The 16,429-nt window shown below is 38.8% G+C and overlaps 2 protein-coding genes across 4 annotated transcripts in view; both read left to right on the forward strand.

Moving 5' to 3' along the window:
• Positions 1 to 1,684, forward strand: part of LOC148355274 (WD repeat-containing protein 47-like) — a 31,662-nt gene extending 29,978 nt beyond the window's left edge. For all 3 annotated transcript variants that reach the window (XM_088350056.1, XM_088350058.1, XM_088350057.1), the window contains one exon: positions 1,197 to 1,684. In XM_088350056.1, coding sequence (XP_088206182.1) covers positions 1,197 to 1,339 — 143 coding nt within the window. In that variant the 3' untranslated portion in view covers positions 1,340 to 1,684. The remainder of the gene's footprint in view (positions 1 to 1,196) is intronic.
• Positions 1,685 to 5,906: 4,222 nt separating this feature from the next.
• Positions 5,907 to 15,219, forward strand: lim2.2 (lens intrinsic membrane protein 2.2). The gene is made up of 5 exons (XM_088349471.1): positions 5,907 to 6,049; positions 8,624 to 8,831; positions 13,347 to 13,487; positions 13,567 to 13,701; positions 15,099 to 15,219. The coding sequence occupies exons 2-5, from the start codon at positions 8,654 to 8,656 to the stop codon at positions 15,164 to 15,166; spliced, it is 522 nt and encodes a 173-aa protein (XP_088205597.1). The 5' UTR covers positions 5,907 to 6,049; positions 8,624 to 8,653; the 3' UTR covers positions 15,167 to 15,219.
• The last annotated feature ends 1,210 nt before the right edge of the window (positions 15,220 to 16,429 follow it).

The following is a 16,429-nucleotide window of genomic DNA, read 5'->3' on the forward strand; positions in this document are numbered from 1 at the left end:
AATTATTACACCATACCCTGATCTAAAACCTACATGAGGGCAAGGAAAAACTCAAAAACCTCAACATGGGGAAAATCAAGGAACCTTGAGAAGGGATCGTAAATGTTTTTGTTCATTTCAGATTGTGTACACCGTAGAACAATTTCTATAAGGGCTTTTTTTTTTTCAAAGACCGATCTCTTGCCCATTTCAGCTATAATTCTAATTGTCTCGGTCACTGGTGGCAGACGACAATGTCACTGTAGACTAATAATATTGTTGTGGTATATTCCATAGGCTGTCTTGCTGTGAGTAAATAGTTTTTTTTTAAATTATTGCTTAATAAGAGAAATTGCAACAATTAATAAGGGAGCAACTGGCTGAGGTTTAAAACAAAATGTACTGTAACTTTAAATAAAGGTACACCAGAAATATTTTGAAAACACCATTCTTTTTAACCTTAGTAGTGTTGTGTATTGTTGGTGGGTGTGAAGAGCTGGTCCCTGTCCTTCCAGATAGACCGCAGGCTGGCTGATGATGAAGGCAAGGGGATTCAACTGAGTCACTTGGAAGCTTACTCTATTGAATACTAGAAGCACAGCTGAAGTCACAAAGTCTCTTCTCTGTGAAGAAGGGGGCTGATATTCTGAACTCTACAAGCCAACATATATTAACTCTACTCCCTGCCTCCAGAGTGGGTGGCACACTACCATCTGTTCCAGCTCTAAGTTGATTGACGGTTCCAAATGTCACTATTTAAGGTTTAGGGACCCCGGGCGCCTAGTGGACACGGGAAGGTGCAGAGGACGCGAAAAGACGGTCATTTGCCATATGGAATCAAGTTAATATTGACCTGGCCTAATCTTGTTTCTTTGGTTTCTTGTCTGGAGCCAAACTAAAAGTCTAAAAGTGTTACACTGTACATTGATCGTAGTTTTCCATACAGACCACCTATAAAAATGTATCTCAGTAGTTTGCATGCACAAACTGGAGCAAGCAGATGCTGGCGGTGAGCAGTCACGAGCCTAGATCAACTCGAGCAGTCTCTAGTGGTAGCCTCTGGGAATACTCTTGACTTGGATCTTAAGTCGTATGCGAAGATTCTTCTTCCAAATAAACTTCTCGTGTTTGGAGAAGTTTGGAAAAGAAGTATCAGAGTACCAACTGATGCTCTTTATACTCACTCATGTCATTTTATTCCTTCTTGTTGCACTCAGGCGACCTGACAAAAACGCTGCCACAGACCTTGGCAGGCGAACACGGCGACAAGGTGATCCAGTGTCGATGGCATCCCAAAGACCGGACCTTCCTCTCTTCCTCTGCTGATCGGACTGTTGTCCTTTGGGCACCTGACCAATAGGAGAGATTCTGCAGTGAATGGGGAGGTTTTGTATATTCCAGTGGGGTTTGAGTGTAGAAAACATGATTCATACTTGTTTTTGTCAATTCACAAGGTCGTCACTGTGTTGAAAGTACGAATAGGAGTTGCTTAGAGTACAATGGTTTCAAATTCTTATATTGTACAGTAATCCCTCACTGTATCACGGTTTACGTCGCAGATTTCCATTGTGCATCGTGTTCTGCATTCTGATTGGCTAAACAGTCGCCCCCCTCCTTTTTCACCTGTATGTATGTGAAAATCTTTTTCAATTTCAAATTTCTCTAAAAGCTATCATGACAACAAAACACTCTGGACCTACAACATCAGTGGTTAACAAAGTCAGACTGCGTAGTTTGAGGTGTCCTTAAAGAGTTAAGAGTTAAATATTTTCTCTATTAAGTAAGTGTTAACAATGCCCAACCGAGTTCAAAGAGCCTTTATATATATTTTTTTTTCCCACCGCGCCTATCTGCTTTTACATTATTTTTACTATGGGTATTCCAGCAACAAATTGGATTATGTTAGAGGGAAGGAGACCGAGTGATAGGAGTAGGAAAGTAATATCATGCGTGTTCTGGCGTTTTTCTTTTAATCCAGAATGAAAATGGTGAAAGTGAGAAAAGGACTGTTTCAAATATAGTCCAAATGCCAACACAAACCCCCAAAAAGATTAAAAAGAAAGCGATTATTCGAGCGCATCTAAGAATTTCACATACCGCACGCGCACCAATAAAAGCTGCAATGATGATTTCAGCCAGAAGATGGCGTCAGCAAGTAAGAATATTTTGAAGTACTGTAGTGTCTTGAACTCAAACATGTTAGGAATAAATAGTACAACATAGCAGCAAGATTATTTTTATACTTTGATGGTACAGAAGTTATTTGGAAATACATTTATAAAGTACAGTACTTGTATTTGTTAAACAAATGCTAGAGCCTGTAAATTGGGATTTGTTCTTTGGTATTTATGCATAATAGAGTATTTAATAGTTAAATAAATGATTCTACTTTGCAAATTTTGACTACCCTGGTCCTTTCTGGAACACTTCCCCAAGGGGGACTACTGTACACATTAAAATAACCCCGTCAAAACAAAAAACATGATCTAAAATGTGAGACAATCTTTTTTTGTAACATTTCTCCTAAACAAATTCTTGGCTTCTTCAACTTTATAAACCAATTTCAGAAAATAATACTTATGACGTGGATCCTTGAATGGTGAAGAATTTATGACATGAGGTGCCTTTTAATCATTCAAAGCAATTGTACAATGGTGAAGGAAATGAATGATATATTTCATGTATTTTCTGGATAGTAAGGGCCATCTAAAAAAAATCGAAGATATGCCGGAAATTCGAAAGTGTGCCCATTAATCCGGTGTGCCTTGCAGTCCGTAAAATACGACAAATCTGAATTTTTATTTTAAAGATACATTTATAAAATTGGAAATGCAAAAGCAGTCTACATCAAATCGTCAAATTCCAAGAACGGCGTGAAAATCTGTTTTTTTGCAAAAGTGATAAACTCATTTTCCAGACACTTTGTCTCTATTTCTCTGAGATCATTCAAAGATATTTACAGTTTTGGGGGGGGAATTATAAGGCACACCAAAAAAACTACCAAATTGCCAGAAATTTGAGTGTGCCTTATAATCCAGTGCGCCTTATAGTCCAAAAAATACATTAATGAACATGGTTTATGTATTTATTACCTCAAACTTAATGTTGCCTGAAACACAGTGGCGTGCACATATAAACACTAGGAGCTTCTTTAGCACCTGCCCTCTTCCCTTTTTTGAAAAAAGTGCCCCCTGCCGAAGTTTCTTTTTTAAATAATTAGCAAAGTACTTACTGAGGTTAATAATTAGTGACAGGTTTTATAGTAGCACAATAAATTAGCCTTTTCGCAGAATGTCTACATTACAATAATCGCTCACTACACTGCAGGTTATGTTTCATGGTCTCACTGCTCACCGATTTGCATTGTGCATTGTGTTCTGGATTCTGATTGGCTAAAGAGTTCAAGAGAGTAGTTATTTGAGATTTTTTTCATTGTTCCAGTATAACAAATGCTTTCTCCTTTTGGTTTCAAATAATTGTATGTTACTCTTTCTCTGATTTTGCCCATCTTTTAGAGCACTATGTCAAAGTCAAGGCCCGTGGGCCACATCTGGCCTGGGGCAAAGAGTTCTGAAGCCCCTGAGAAGATCTTAACTCATGATGAGAACTGGCCCGCATGTCTTTTACACGCACATTTACTTAATTTCCCAATGCAACAACGTTGCGTAAGAGAAGGACAGGGAGGAAGAACATGAGTTTGATGTGCATCTGCCCTTCAATGCGATTGACTAAATCAGGGGTGTCAAACTCATTTTAACTCGGGGGGCCACACGATAGAACAAACATTCTCTTAGAACAAACATTCTCTCAGGGGCTTAACTACCCTTGCCCCTTTTTTCCTCTGAACGCTTGCCCCACAAACTATATTTGCACACCACTGTTGACACTTGTAAATGTTTCTAGCATCAATTCCTTTGCACATGTTATATTTGTATTGAAAGTCTGAATGGAATGACTAGCAAGTTATATAAACAGAAGCTAGAAATGCACTTGTTTGCACACAAATGGTTAATGAATTGCACCAAAGGGACACTTAATGGACATCAGGGATATCTGATATTGATATTGTTCACTGCTTAATCTGTTCCTGGTTAAACTGAGGTTGATATCCATTGTTTGTTTCAATGTATTCATTGATTTACTTGTTTTTTCTATTCATCACTACTTGTGCACTTTAATCAAAGAGGTTCAAATGGAGTCTTTCACTATGCAGGAAGCTGTCGGATGACCGGCAGATGTGTCAAAATGATTGTCAACTGTATTGGACTCCCTCAACAGGCTTTGACAGTGTGTGTCTTTGAAGCCTGTGCTGACCTTACATGACACCAGAAATTGTTTGTAATTCAATATGTTCCATCACTTGGTGTTGTTGTCCACAGTGTTTGCTCTGCACGTCTTGTCATTGTGATGTCGCTGCGGGTCACACTCGGATCCTTTACTGTTGTGACTGTGCTGGAATGCCATTAGAATTCAAAAGATTGAAATAAAACACTTGTTTAATTTTGTCTCAAAATATTATGGGGAAAGACTGCTGTTGGGGTATTGGCAAACAGGGCACTGCAGAGAAAGACAGACAGCTAGTTTCTTTTACTTGGGCTTTGTTTAATCCAGAACAATAGAGACAACAGAAACTCGAGATTGGTATACGCAATGTGGAGAGCGGCTTTTCACGACTACATGCTCTCACCCGTTTTGCAGCTCGCCCAGTACCGTGGTACCGCAACATACAAGCTTAATTCGTTCCAGGATTTTGCTCTTAGCTTAAATTGCTCATGTAACAATGGAATTTTAGCATTATAAAATAACTAAAAACTATTTTTTTCGTTCCTGACCTTCCAAAAGATCAAAGTAAAACCTAAATAGCTGCTCGTAAACTGGATTTCCCTTCTTAAATCAATTTTTGTTTAAAAAATACTTTGTGTACCCAAATTCTCGTCTGAAGAGGTGCCACTGTATTTGATTGAAAGGTTTGCATCACATTTACTTGTTCAACAGTCATCTTGTCCAGACTTGCAGATGTTTAATTGGCTAAAGTAGTTTTCATATCCTAACAGGACCATTTTGGCAACATTGTGAAACTGACAAAGAGAGTAAACAACAAAAGACTTAAACACCCCGGGGTTGCCGAGGGCTTTCTTGTTTGGTTTGCTCCCGGTTGGTGCTCGATGGCTGCCCACCGTGGTTTCTTTTTGGCTAGCTTTTTGGCAGGTTTTGCCATGACCTTTATTCAGGACCGGCTTTACGGTTATCGCTGTAACCGTTGCTGCTTTTTGTTGTTGGCTCCCGGTTAGCCTGACTGCTTACTGCATGTTTTTTGACTAGCCTTGTGTTGTTCCGCCAAGGTTGGTGCTGCCCTTTGTTGATCAAACCATGTTAGCCCCCCTTGGCGGCTCTCTGTGTGTGATATTTGCCAGTTATCCCTTTTTGGGCTGCTCGCAGTTTGTTGTACCAATTCTGCATCCACCTGCTACACAGAATCAATGTAATGGATTAGAATTGAGTGTTATGTCATTGTGACTATCTGGGATGTGTATCAAAGCTGGTAGGCCAAAGCACATCAACTCGATGCCCTGGACTCAGAAAGGAGGATTTTAAATTATTTAACACATTCAACATACAGTATCAAAAATAGCCAATGAATTAACCACCCAACAATTGGATCTAACTTCAGTTTGAAGTTCCATCCAGCAAAAACCATTCGAATGAAAGTGGGGTTTCTGTTTCTCCTTTTCCCAGATACTGTACGTCATTGTTTGCTAAAAGTTAGTTCCAAATTCAAGGAAGCGGTTAGTTGGACGATAAATGTCATCGGACAGTAAAACGGACTGTCATCACTCACATCCAGCTCGATCATTCGCTCTTTTGTGAGGGGAAACAATGCGAGTCAACGTTTGAGGGCTTAAAAAGCATACGCACCAGTAGACCCAGCCACCTCTGGGAGACCACCCAACCCAGCAAGAGGCATCAGAAAATCTTGTATATTTACTTTTGACATATCACTTTGAATAATATTTTCTTTGAGGTTAAATAAATCAAGATTGTGAAGAGCAACAAACCTGAGCGTGAGACGGCAAGTGACTCTTTTTTGTTGGTATCTTTTAACAAGTATTTTGTTTTTAATGTGTTTTGCATCAGTTAAAGCCGCTCAATAACACTGATTGATTAATTGATTGACATGTTTTCCCTTTTTAATCCAAATACAAGTTTACAATAAATTCGAAATAAGCAACTTTATGAAATAATTGAAAAAAACAGGACAAAAAAAGGACTGGTGGGGAAGCCGACTCTTTTCTTTGCCCCGTCCCCTTGGCAGTCTAATCACAATGGTTTATTATTTTGTTTTTTTTTAGGTACAAGTAATAGCTTTTGCAATAATCCAATTGTGTTATTTAGTGACACCTACAGTGACCGCTGACACTTCACTTGTTTGTGATTGGCAGGCTGGTGTGCTTTAGACAAAAGAATAAGCTAACAATGAATGGCTCTAGGGCTGCCTATCATGCACTCTCATTGTCAGTTAGATGCTATGTCAAGTGTTTTGCTCGACTCTTTGTACTAGCAAGTGTGTACAGTGTAGCAAATGTATAGTTTTGTGTGTGTTGCTTGTTTATTTGGGGCACAGAACAAAAAACATCAACTACCAATTAACGAAATGAAAAAAATAAAATATAATATATTTAAAAAGAAATATGAAGAATTACAACCCCTGGAAAAAAAGTATGGGCAAGCCCTCACTCAGACTTTTTATAAAAAAACGTGAAACGATAGGTCATTCCAAAGTGCAACCTATTGGCAATGAGAAACACTAAAATAAATTAAGAAAAAACATTGCAATGGTGAGTCGGTGGTATTTCATAGGGCAAGTGCAGGGAAATAAATAGGGAATCACTCCATTGAAAACATATCACTAGGATATAGTTGCACCACCTTTGGCTTTTATGACAGCTTGCAGTCTCTGCAGCATGGAGTTTTTTCATAAATCTGGTGCCAGCTCTCTTTAATTGCAGTTGCCAGATCCTATTTGCATGTCGGAGCCTTGCTGTGGATATATTTTTTCAATTTCCACCACAGGTTTTCAATTGGGTTGAGATTTGGGCTATTTGCAGGCCATCACATTGACTGGATCCATCAACCTCCAAGGAATGCTTTCACAGTTTTTGCTCTTGGGCATGATGCATCGTCATCTTGGAAAATTAATTTATCATCCCCAAACATTTTTTCAATTGAAGGAATAAGAAAGCTGTCCAAAATGTCAATGTCAATTTCTGCATTTATTGCAGATTTGACCACAGCCATCTCCATAGTGCCTTTGCCTGACATGCAGCCCCATATCATTAAGGACTGGGTAATTTGGATATTTTTTAGGCAGTCCTCTTTGAAAAAATATCACCAGAACAGCACCAAACAAAAGTTCCAGCATCATCACCTTGTCCAATACAGATTCGTGACTCATCACTGAAGATAACCTTCAACCTTCATCTGGTTCTTTCGTGTTCAAGTGTCAAAAATGGTTTCCTTTTCGCTTTCCTATATGAAAATTCAATTTCCTTCAGGCCATTTTGCACAAATCTGTCACATACATTGAATCCAACTTCCTCCCATCTCTTCTTCATTTGTCTTGAGAATTTTGTTTTCTAGACATATGGTCTTTTGTTGTTTGTCTTGACGCCTTTATGTCTTCCTTGGCCTACCAGAAAGCTTGACTTTACCAACCTTACTTGCTGTTTGTATTTGTCCAAATTTTCGATACAGCTTACTGTGAACAGCCCATATGTTTGGCAACCATATGAGTAGAGTTACCTTCTTCAGAAAGAATGACGAGTCTGTCTTTGGTCTCAGGAGACATCTCTCTTGTTGGAGCCATGATTCTTGCCAATCCATCTAGTCCAGGAGCCCTCAAAGGGGTGATAACTGCACTGTTTTTAACTGCTGACTAACGGGCAGACTTAATCTAAGCAGTGTGCCGATTTAAGGAAAGGGTGTGTCCTTATTTTCTACTCAAAATGCACCGATTCCATATTTTTCCCTCAGAATTGAGTGATTACATATTTATTTCCCGCACTTGTTCTATAAAAGTAACATTTACTGACCATTGCAATGTTTTTTCCCTAATTTCTTTTAGTGTTTCTGAATGCTAATAGGTTGCACTTTGGAATGATCTTACGATTGTTTCATGTTTGTGATCTGAGTTTTTTCTACAGAATAAAATGTCTGTGTGAGGGCTTGCACAAGACTAGTGATTTCATACTTTTTGCTAGGGGTTGTATAAGAGATCGATGTCTGTATGTATATTTATACCTAAAAGTTGGATAGGTCTTGACCAAATTTCTGAACCCAACGGAGCCCGCGACTTCAAAGTTGCACACCCTTGTTCATGAGCTTATTTATCTAAAATGAATACAGTATACGTTTTTTTTAAAATAGCTATAAAATGCGGACATTTTTAAGGTCATCTTCTCAATCATTCTATAAATGTATACCTTTTCGGATGGCACAATGGCTTTTCGAATCCGTTTTACAAAATGTAAAGTCAATCAGTAAATATCGATTTATGTGTATTTGATGACAGTTTTTTTCATTCTACATAACCTCAGAACTGGTATTGGAAACAGCTCTGATTTGTTTCCTCGACTTCTGACTTTAGGGTGAGAGGAGTTCTACCGACTTCTCCAGCATGCTGTACACCCTGGCCGGAGGCGGCACACTCTGCGGTGTGGCCGCCTTGGTGCTCCTGATCGTTTCCTCTGCGACTGACTTCTGGATGCAGTACCGATACTCGGGTAGCTCAGCCAATCAGGGCCTATGGAGGTTTTGCATCAACCACAAGTGTCATACTCATACCATCACTGTCGGTAAGCCAAAATGAAATATAAAACAAAAATCAGAACAAGATGTGAGTGTTCAGTTACTAATTCAGTATCAGACAAAACAAACAACAAAAGTGTACTGATATGCCCACTATCATGAGTAGCAGAGACAAGGCATAGCGGCTGCTTAGGGCTCCACAACCACTAGGGGGCCCCCAATTTTTTCGATTGTCTCCATTGTCACTTTGTGTGTCCACTCAAAAATACTTCTACAGGAATACAAAAAAAATACAACACAATAACTTTAAAAACGAATATAGTGATTAAAAACAGGTACCTAATATATTATTTATTTCATTCTGAAAATAAAAAATAGTATATAATACTGCAAAAATACTACTACAGTAATACTATATTAAAAATACAACTACAGAATTTTTCACTCCAAAATACTACAAAAAACAGCTACAGTAATATTACAAAAATACTGAAGAAATATGACATTAAGACTACAATGGAAATACTACAAAAATTCTACAAAAATAATGCTTTTGAAATACATCAATTATACTTCTACTGAAATACCAAAAAATACAAATAAATACTACCATAATATAAAATAACTAGAGAAATATTACTACAAAATACTACTACAAGAGGTTTACAACATAAGTTCTGCAAATTACACATATAGTGATACTACAACAATTCTCCTATGAAAATACACAAAAATACTGCAAAAATAAAACTATAGTAACACTGTACTACAAAGATACTACAGTAAACCAACAGATTCTTATATGGAGATACGTCAAAATACAACAGATGGTACAAATATACTAAAATAAAATTATACTTCAGTCGAACTACAAAAATACTGTAATCATATAACTACTGTAGTAATAAAAAAATACAACAACAAAAATACATTCGAGATACAACAAAAGTACTACAGATATACTAAAGAAATACAACTATGGAAATACCACATAAAAATTACTTCAGAAATATTACAAAAATAGCACAAAAATAAAACTACAGTAACACTACAAAAACTACAGAACTTCAATAAAAAATCCTAAAAAACACACAAAAAACCCTAAAAAGAAATGATAGTAATACTTCAAAACTAAATACAGGCGCTGCCCAACTTCCGAACGGGATGATAAGTTGAATTTGTTCGTATGTTGCCTTAGTGCTATATTTTGTATGGAATGTATGTTTAAGGTTTATATAAGTATGTTTAAGGCTTGTATAAGCAATCTGTATTGTTTTTAAACTGAAAAATAAACGTTTGATAAAATAATATCCTCGATAATGTTGCAAAGCAGGCTGAATGATAAAGCATAATACTGAAAAACAAAGCTACACATGGTCCGTGAAGCCCTTTGAGACTCCTTGAGATTAAGGGTGTCACAAATAAACACAACTTGACTTGTAGTTTTAATAATAATGCTATATTAAATTACTGAATCGATTCAGGACATGAGCACCTTTACTTTGTATGATATTTTGTTGCCATATTGTGGACATTATAAGACAACAAAAATGTGGCATGAAAAGAACATTCTTAAGAACAAGTAAAAGTACTTTATAAAGATTTTCTTTCATAAATGACTTCTTCGGTGTCAAATTATATTTAAAACATAGTAATAATGTTACTATATTGCACTATTGATTGGTTATATGAAATGCGATTGGTTGACTAACTTGGATACTTGTGCAGATGAAGCAGCTTTCTTTTGGGAGCCGGATTCAGGCCAAAATGTAGATTTGGCCCCAAAATAGTAAAAATGAACGTTTGTCATTCATGTGACGATATATTATCATCATATATATGGTAGTTTTGTTAGACAGACCATTTCTAAAATTAATTAAAGGTGCTGTACAGAATTTGGAACTTTTTAACACGCTGACGCCATCTTCTGGCTTCTGTCGTCATTGCCACCTCGGTCAAGCTACTTATGTTGCGCGTGAAAGTACATGCATTCTTTAGATGCACTAGAATAAACTCTTTTTTTTATCTTTTTGGGGGTTTGGAATGACGTTTGGACTGTGTTTGAAACAGCCCATTTCTCACTTTCACCTTTCACATTTCATACAATCTAAAAACTGATACTCCTCCTCTTTCCTAATGTGTTCTGCGGTCGGAACAACTTTGATAAAATAAGATAAGGCAAATGGACGCGGTGGGAAAAAAAGGGCACTTTGAGCTCATTCATTAATTGGTAACACATACTTAATAGGGCAGCACGGCGGAGCAGTGGTTGGCGCTTGTGCGGTACAGTTCATGTCATGGGAACCTCCTGCGTGGGTTCAAATCCAGCTCCAGACTTCCTGTGCGGAGTTTGTATGTTCTCCCCGTGCTTGCGTGGGTTTCCTCCGGGCACTCCGGTTTCCTCCCACATTCCAAAAAAACATGCAATTCTGGTGAATTGGCCGGTCCAAATTGTCCCTAGGTGTGAGTGAGCGAGTGAGTTGTCTGTCCCCGTGTGCCCTGCGATTGGCTGGTAACCAGTTCAGGGTGTCCCCTGCCCACTGCCCGGAGATGGCTGGGACCCTAATGAGGATAAGCGGTACGGCTAATGAGATGAGATGAGACATACTTAATAGAGTGTATTTTCTACTTTAAACTTTTTAAAGACAACTCAAATGATAATTAGTTCTGAATGTTGAAAAACTACCTTGTTTTACTTCAGATTATATTTTGTTACTATATTGTGGGCGTTATTGGAAAAACAAAAATATGGCGTAATAATGCTTTTACTGTCCATAAGCATGTGGAGAAGTCCAACATTGTGGGCGATAGAAAGCATCTCCCTCTGCCTTTTGGTGCTTTTGTGGGTCCAAAACGACATGATGGATTTTAGAAAAACTTGACATCGAAGAACATTTGTAGGGTAGTCAAGCTGTTTTAAGTACGTGTACAACATAGACCGACGCAAAGGCAGACACACGCAGAAAAGGAACTTTACTTTAGGGCCCGGTCACACACAGCCTTTTGCGTCTGTATCTTTTTTTTTTGCCCGTGGTTGCCCGCGGTAGAAAATGCGCAAAATTGGCCAACCCGCTGTTCATCGGTGGTATGCCCGCAAAACACGCCGGCGACTGTTCCGCTTCCTCATCGCGACAGTTCCACGTCATTTCCGCGTGTGGACCACGAGTATAAAAGCTGCCGAGCCGGGCTGTAGAAATTATAACCGCTCAAGACACAGTCCCGTGAAGATAAAGATTTCAAGCTATGGCACCGAAGAAGAAGCCAATATGTTATTATTGTAATAGATTTTCATTTTTATTTTATTATCTTGTTATGAAATGAAAATAAATGTCAAGAAATAAAACTGGATTAAGACGAGGTCACTACGGTGACGCGATCCATGTTCACCCCTTGACGTCTCGAGCACAACTGACGTGTGCTCGGCAAATCGCGCTGTATATACGCGGAGAAAGGCATTTGACCGTCACACGCGTTACACACGCTAATTCACGTGATAACACCGCGATACAGGCGCAGAACAAACGTGCTATGACTGTGCTCCACCCGCGATTACCCGCTAAAATTTCGCGTCCTACCCACCTACCCGCGTGTAACCACGCCCTGGCCGCGGCCGTAGCACGTCGTTCCGCGTCTGTACCGTGTCATTACCTCGTGTGTACCATGTGTGCCGCCCGCGGTTATCCGTGGTCTAAAGTTTTTAGCAGCGCAAAACTTTTTCGCGCGGCCAACCGCGTGTGAATTTCTGACCGCGTGTAAAGCACGGCTGTATCTCGTCTGTATCGCGATCTCAAAGCGTCCAACAGCGTCTGCTTCACGGGCAGAAATTTCTGGCCGTGATTCAGCCTCGATACGCCCGTGAAAGGCTGTGTGACCGGGCCCTTACATGCAATGTCGGCTCATATGCAATTATAGTGTTGTCGATATGACACCCAGCTAAACCACCAAAGAAGCACTGTGACCAGAGGGAACATGTTCTTGAGCCTTTAATTCCATTTTCTGGATGGTGAACATTACAAACGTATAATTCAATGCATTGAGACCATATGCCAATAAGTTCACAAAACATAAAGTGCATGAACTTTATATCCGTCTAAACAATATCTAGCTGTTTATACATCCTATAAACACTTTTGAGAAAAAACAGCTTTGCCTTGTTAATCCTTCAACATGGATGAGGATGGATTTGACACGCATTAGTCCTGTCAGCCATTGTCTGGGCCTCTGTTTATATTGAGCGGGCGGTAGCGGTGCGAGAAACCCAGAAGTAGTATTATCTTGCTACACCTATCGAATTCAAAGTCAAATAAACACAAAATATTTATGTAAGAAGTTTCCCAAAAAAATTAATCGTTTTAACCTTGTACCAAATTTTAAACATACTAACTTATTTATTAAGGAAAAACAGCTGCCGTATTGGCAACACGGTCCCCGCCTGGCCTCAATGGCCGCTATAACTAAATCTTGCAAGCAGGCAACACAGCAAGTATATACGGTAACGAAAATCCCTAGTTTTTTTTGAGTGTGTGTTCGTGAGACTAACAAAGTGATAATGTACCACATAGCATTCTGGGACGCCACCCGGGCCTTTATGCTGCTGGCCGTGCTCAGCTGTTTTGCCGGTGTGGTGCTCGGCTTGAGCGCCTTCACCAACGGCACCAAAAACAAGAGAGTACGCATGGGGGGCGTGGCTCTCGTCCTCTCAGGTAACAAAACACAACCACACTGCAGAATTTTAGAACCTGGCATTCAAAGCTCTCTAATATGTGTCGGGGCCTTGTACAGGTTTTCTCGCGCTCTTGGCACTCTCCATCTACACGGGGGTGACGGTGACTTTCTTTGGGAAGCGCTTCTTGGACTGGCGATTTTCGTGGTCCTACATCATCGGATGGGTGGCCATTATCCTGGCGTTTGCAGCAGGTAGTACGCGCGCTCAAGGATTTCAGTCATCTAAATGAAATGTTCAAAATCTTAAGTAATTTAATTTTTAAAAAACTATGCAAACAGAGACAAAGTAGAACAATGACAGGTGGATAATGAACAAAATATTTCAGCAACAATGAAGCCCAGCCTGACTTTAGGCCCAACATAATTTTCAGGTCGGGCTCAAGCTTAAGATCCAAACTTTAGGCTGAAAGTGGCGGACAAAACCTTCTTTATTTTTATTTTTTGTAACAACGTCAAGCTTTTCTGGTAAAGTCCGTCTTAGAATGGGGTTTACAGTAAATGTGTGGCCAAATCCATTTTTCTCCTCTTCCAGCCATTGTGGTTTGACAAAAACGCTATTAAATCTACAGAATATGATTCCTTGTGCAGCATATTCTCTTCAAGCTGTTGGCACGATTGCTCTGGTAAATTACTGCCCTCTAGCCTATCATAGTTTGTCGTATTGCTGACATTTCTTTACGCCTTCCAGAAGCCTAGTTTCAACTAAATCAGAATCTGGCTAAACCAACACCTTTCTTAAACACAGATGTCACTGTACACAGCCTTGAATGAATACTCATGTGAAGATTGAACAATGACAAAATACAAGACCTTGTTTTGAAATTGAATGTTGTTCTGGCCTTTCTTATGAACGATTGGTATCCCTGACCTGGGAGAGTAGAATGTCTTTTTTGAAAAGCTGCTGAGTCAGCAAAACAAAAAATGCCAAGTCAGCTTTTTTAAGGTGTTTTCACATCTGGGGTAACGTGACTACCTGTAAAATAATGTGTTATATTCAATGTCGTTCTGGCCTGGGAGAGTGGAAGGTATTTCTGGGAAAACAATTTAGAGTCAATAAAACAAAAACAAAATGCTGGGTCTGCTCTTTTTTTATTTTAAAGGTTTTTTTTACATCTCGGTAACCTACCTGACTGGCTTTGAAGATGGTGGTCATATTTAAAATCCTTTCCCCTTTTCTTGGGTAGACAGGCACACAAACAGACAAACAAAAATGCACAGTCAACATAAATAATTCAGCAGAGTCAGCTTTTTTGGGTATCTTTCACATCTAGGGTAACCGACCTGACCATATCTAAAACTCCTTTACCCTTTTCTTGGCTGGAGACACGAACGAACAAACAAACAAACAAACAAATGTATTTATATATATTAAAAAAGATCATCTCTACCCTCACTTTGCAAGAGGATGATAAAACGGAGTAAAATGTAAAAACATGAAAACATTTGTAAAAGCCACATAAACTATCAGAGGTTATTTCTAACTAAAGGGGTTTCACATTGATGTGCTAGTCTTTTGTTTATCAATGGGAGGTCGTTTCTAATTCAACTTCAGACATGTAATAACTTCCTTTGTACGTCTTTCACTTTAGGTGTGTTTCAGCTCTGCGCTTACCAGCGAACAACTGCGGAACCTTCTTCAAATGTCCCTGACGGTTAAAATTCAGCACACTGAAGTTTGTCAGGACTTGGAATAAAATCAAATCTTACAAATTTCCTGCGTGTTTTCTCTTGTCACGGTTCACGCATCCCTTAAACACCAGGGTCGTATAGGGGCACGACTTCTTGTGGTGTGTCTTGGACAAGTACATCCTGGCGGCCCCCATACCTTTGCCAGTGTTCTCGTTTGTCCTCGCGTCCTAAACGCATACATTTTGCTGGGGACGCATAGTCTCAAATCAACGTGCGTCCCCGGGACGCAACCTTTTTGCCACAAAATTGTCATTGTTACCCGATTACTTTTTTTTAACAAAGGTTTACTGCACTCCAAACTTTTCTTCAGGCAGATCCCCCATTGTTGTTTTGGTCTCGCGGTCCGAGTTTTCGTCTGCACGCCGATCTTGGCCAACGAGATCTCGTTGTGTAGTGAAAGGAAGTCCGTCTTTTTTTAGAAAACCAGCTTTTTTGGCTCAACTCATTAAAAAGAGCTGGCTCTCAAATGGCTCACGTGCTTTGATGATTGATATTACGAATTATGTTGTATAAAGAAGTTAAAAAAAAAGGAAGTATAAAAGGAGAAAATAAAAAAAGACAGGTTTGTGGTTATTTCTTTAATCGGTATACTGTATTACCAACAATAATTTGATGCAGAAAATTAATTAATAATTTGATGATTAAAACTGAATGAATATATAGATTTATATTATATATTTGTCGCCGATTTATGATTTCAACCTCGATAACACTAAATTTTGGGGACCCATAGATCTCTGTTGGGACCCATAGATTTTTGAGCATGCGAGTCCCCGGGACCCATCACTTTTCACAGGTAAAATGATCACTGCCTTTGCATGTGTTTTTTTGGGGGTAAGGGTTTGCTCCCCCACATGATCAATTGTTTATATACCCTATAAATAATTAATTCCCCAAATATTTTCAATTGAAAAGGAAAGTAACAATTTTGGATATTGAAATATTTTTAACATATCAAAGTTTTCTAGACTTGAAGTCCCACCCAAAAACTATGTCCTTTACCATTTCAATATAGCTGATTATGGCCAAAACTCAAACATCTTATCTCATATTATTAGAAAATCATGAAAAAGTATTCTAGTAGGCATTTCAATATCTGTAATATCAAAAGAAAATATTTGTAATATAAGTTGATTATGAATCAAGAATGCATGACATGTTTTTCAATTGCATTAAAATATGAATTCATCACAAGCATTTAAAATTCCTTTGACAGTCCTGTATTGCGAAA

Source organism: Urocampus carinirostris, chromosome 12 (assembly GCF_059441175.1).
Source record: "Urocampus carinirostris isolate Australia breed hairy pipefish chromosome 12, RoL_Ucar_1.0, whole genome shotgun sequence".
Classification (NCBI taxonomy): domain Eukaryota; kingdom Metazoa; phylum Chordata; class Actinopteri; order Syngnathiformes; family Syngnathidae; genus Urocampus; species Urocampus carinirostris.

Excerpts from the sequence above, each read along its gene's own strand:
- lim2.2 (XM_088349471.1), top strand. The coding sequence starts at position 8,654 with ATGCTGTACACCCTGGCCGGAGGCGGCACACTCTGCGGTGTGGCCGCC. Across the intron at positions 13,488-13,566 it reads CGTGGCTCTCGTCCTCTCAG|GTTTTCTCGCGCTCTTGGCA; the intron begins GTAACAAAACAC and ends GGCCTTGTACAG. Across the intron at positions 13,702-15,098 it reads TATCCTGGCGTTTGCAGCAG|GTGTGTTTCAGCTCTGCGCT; the intron begins GTAGTACGCGCG and ends CTTTCACTTTAG.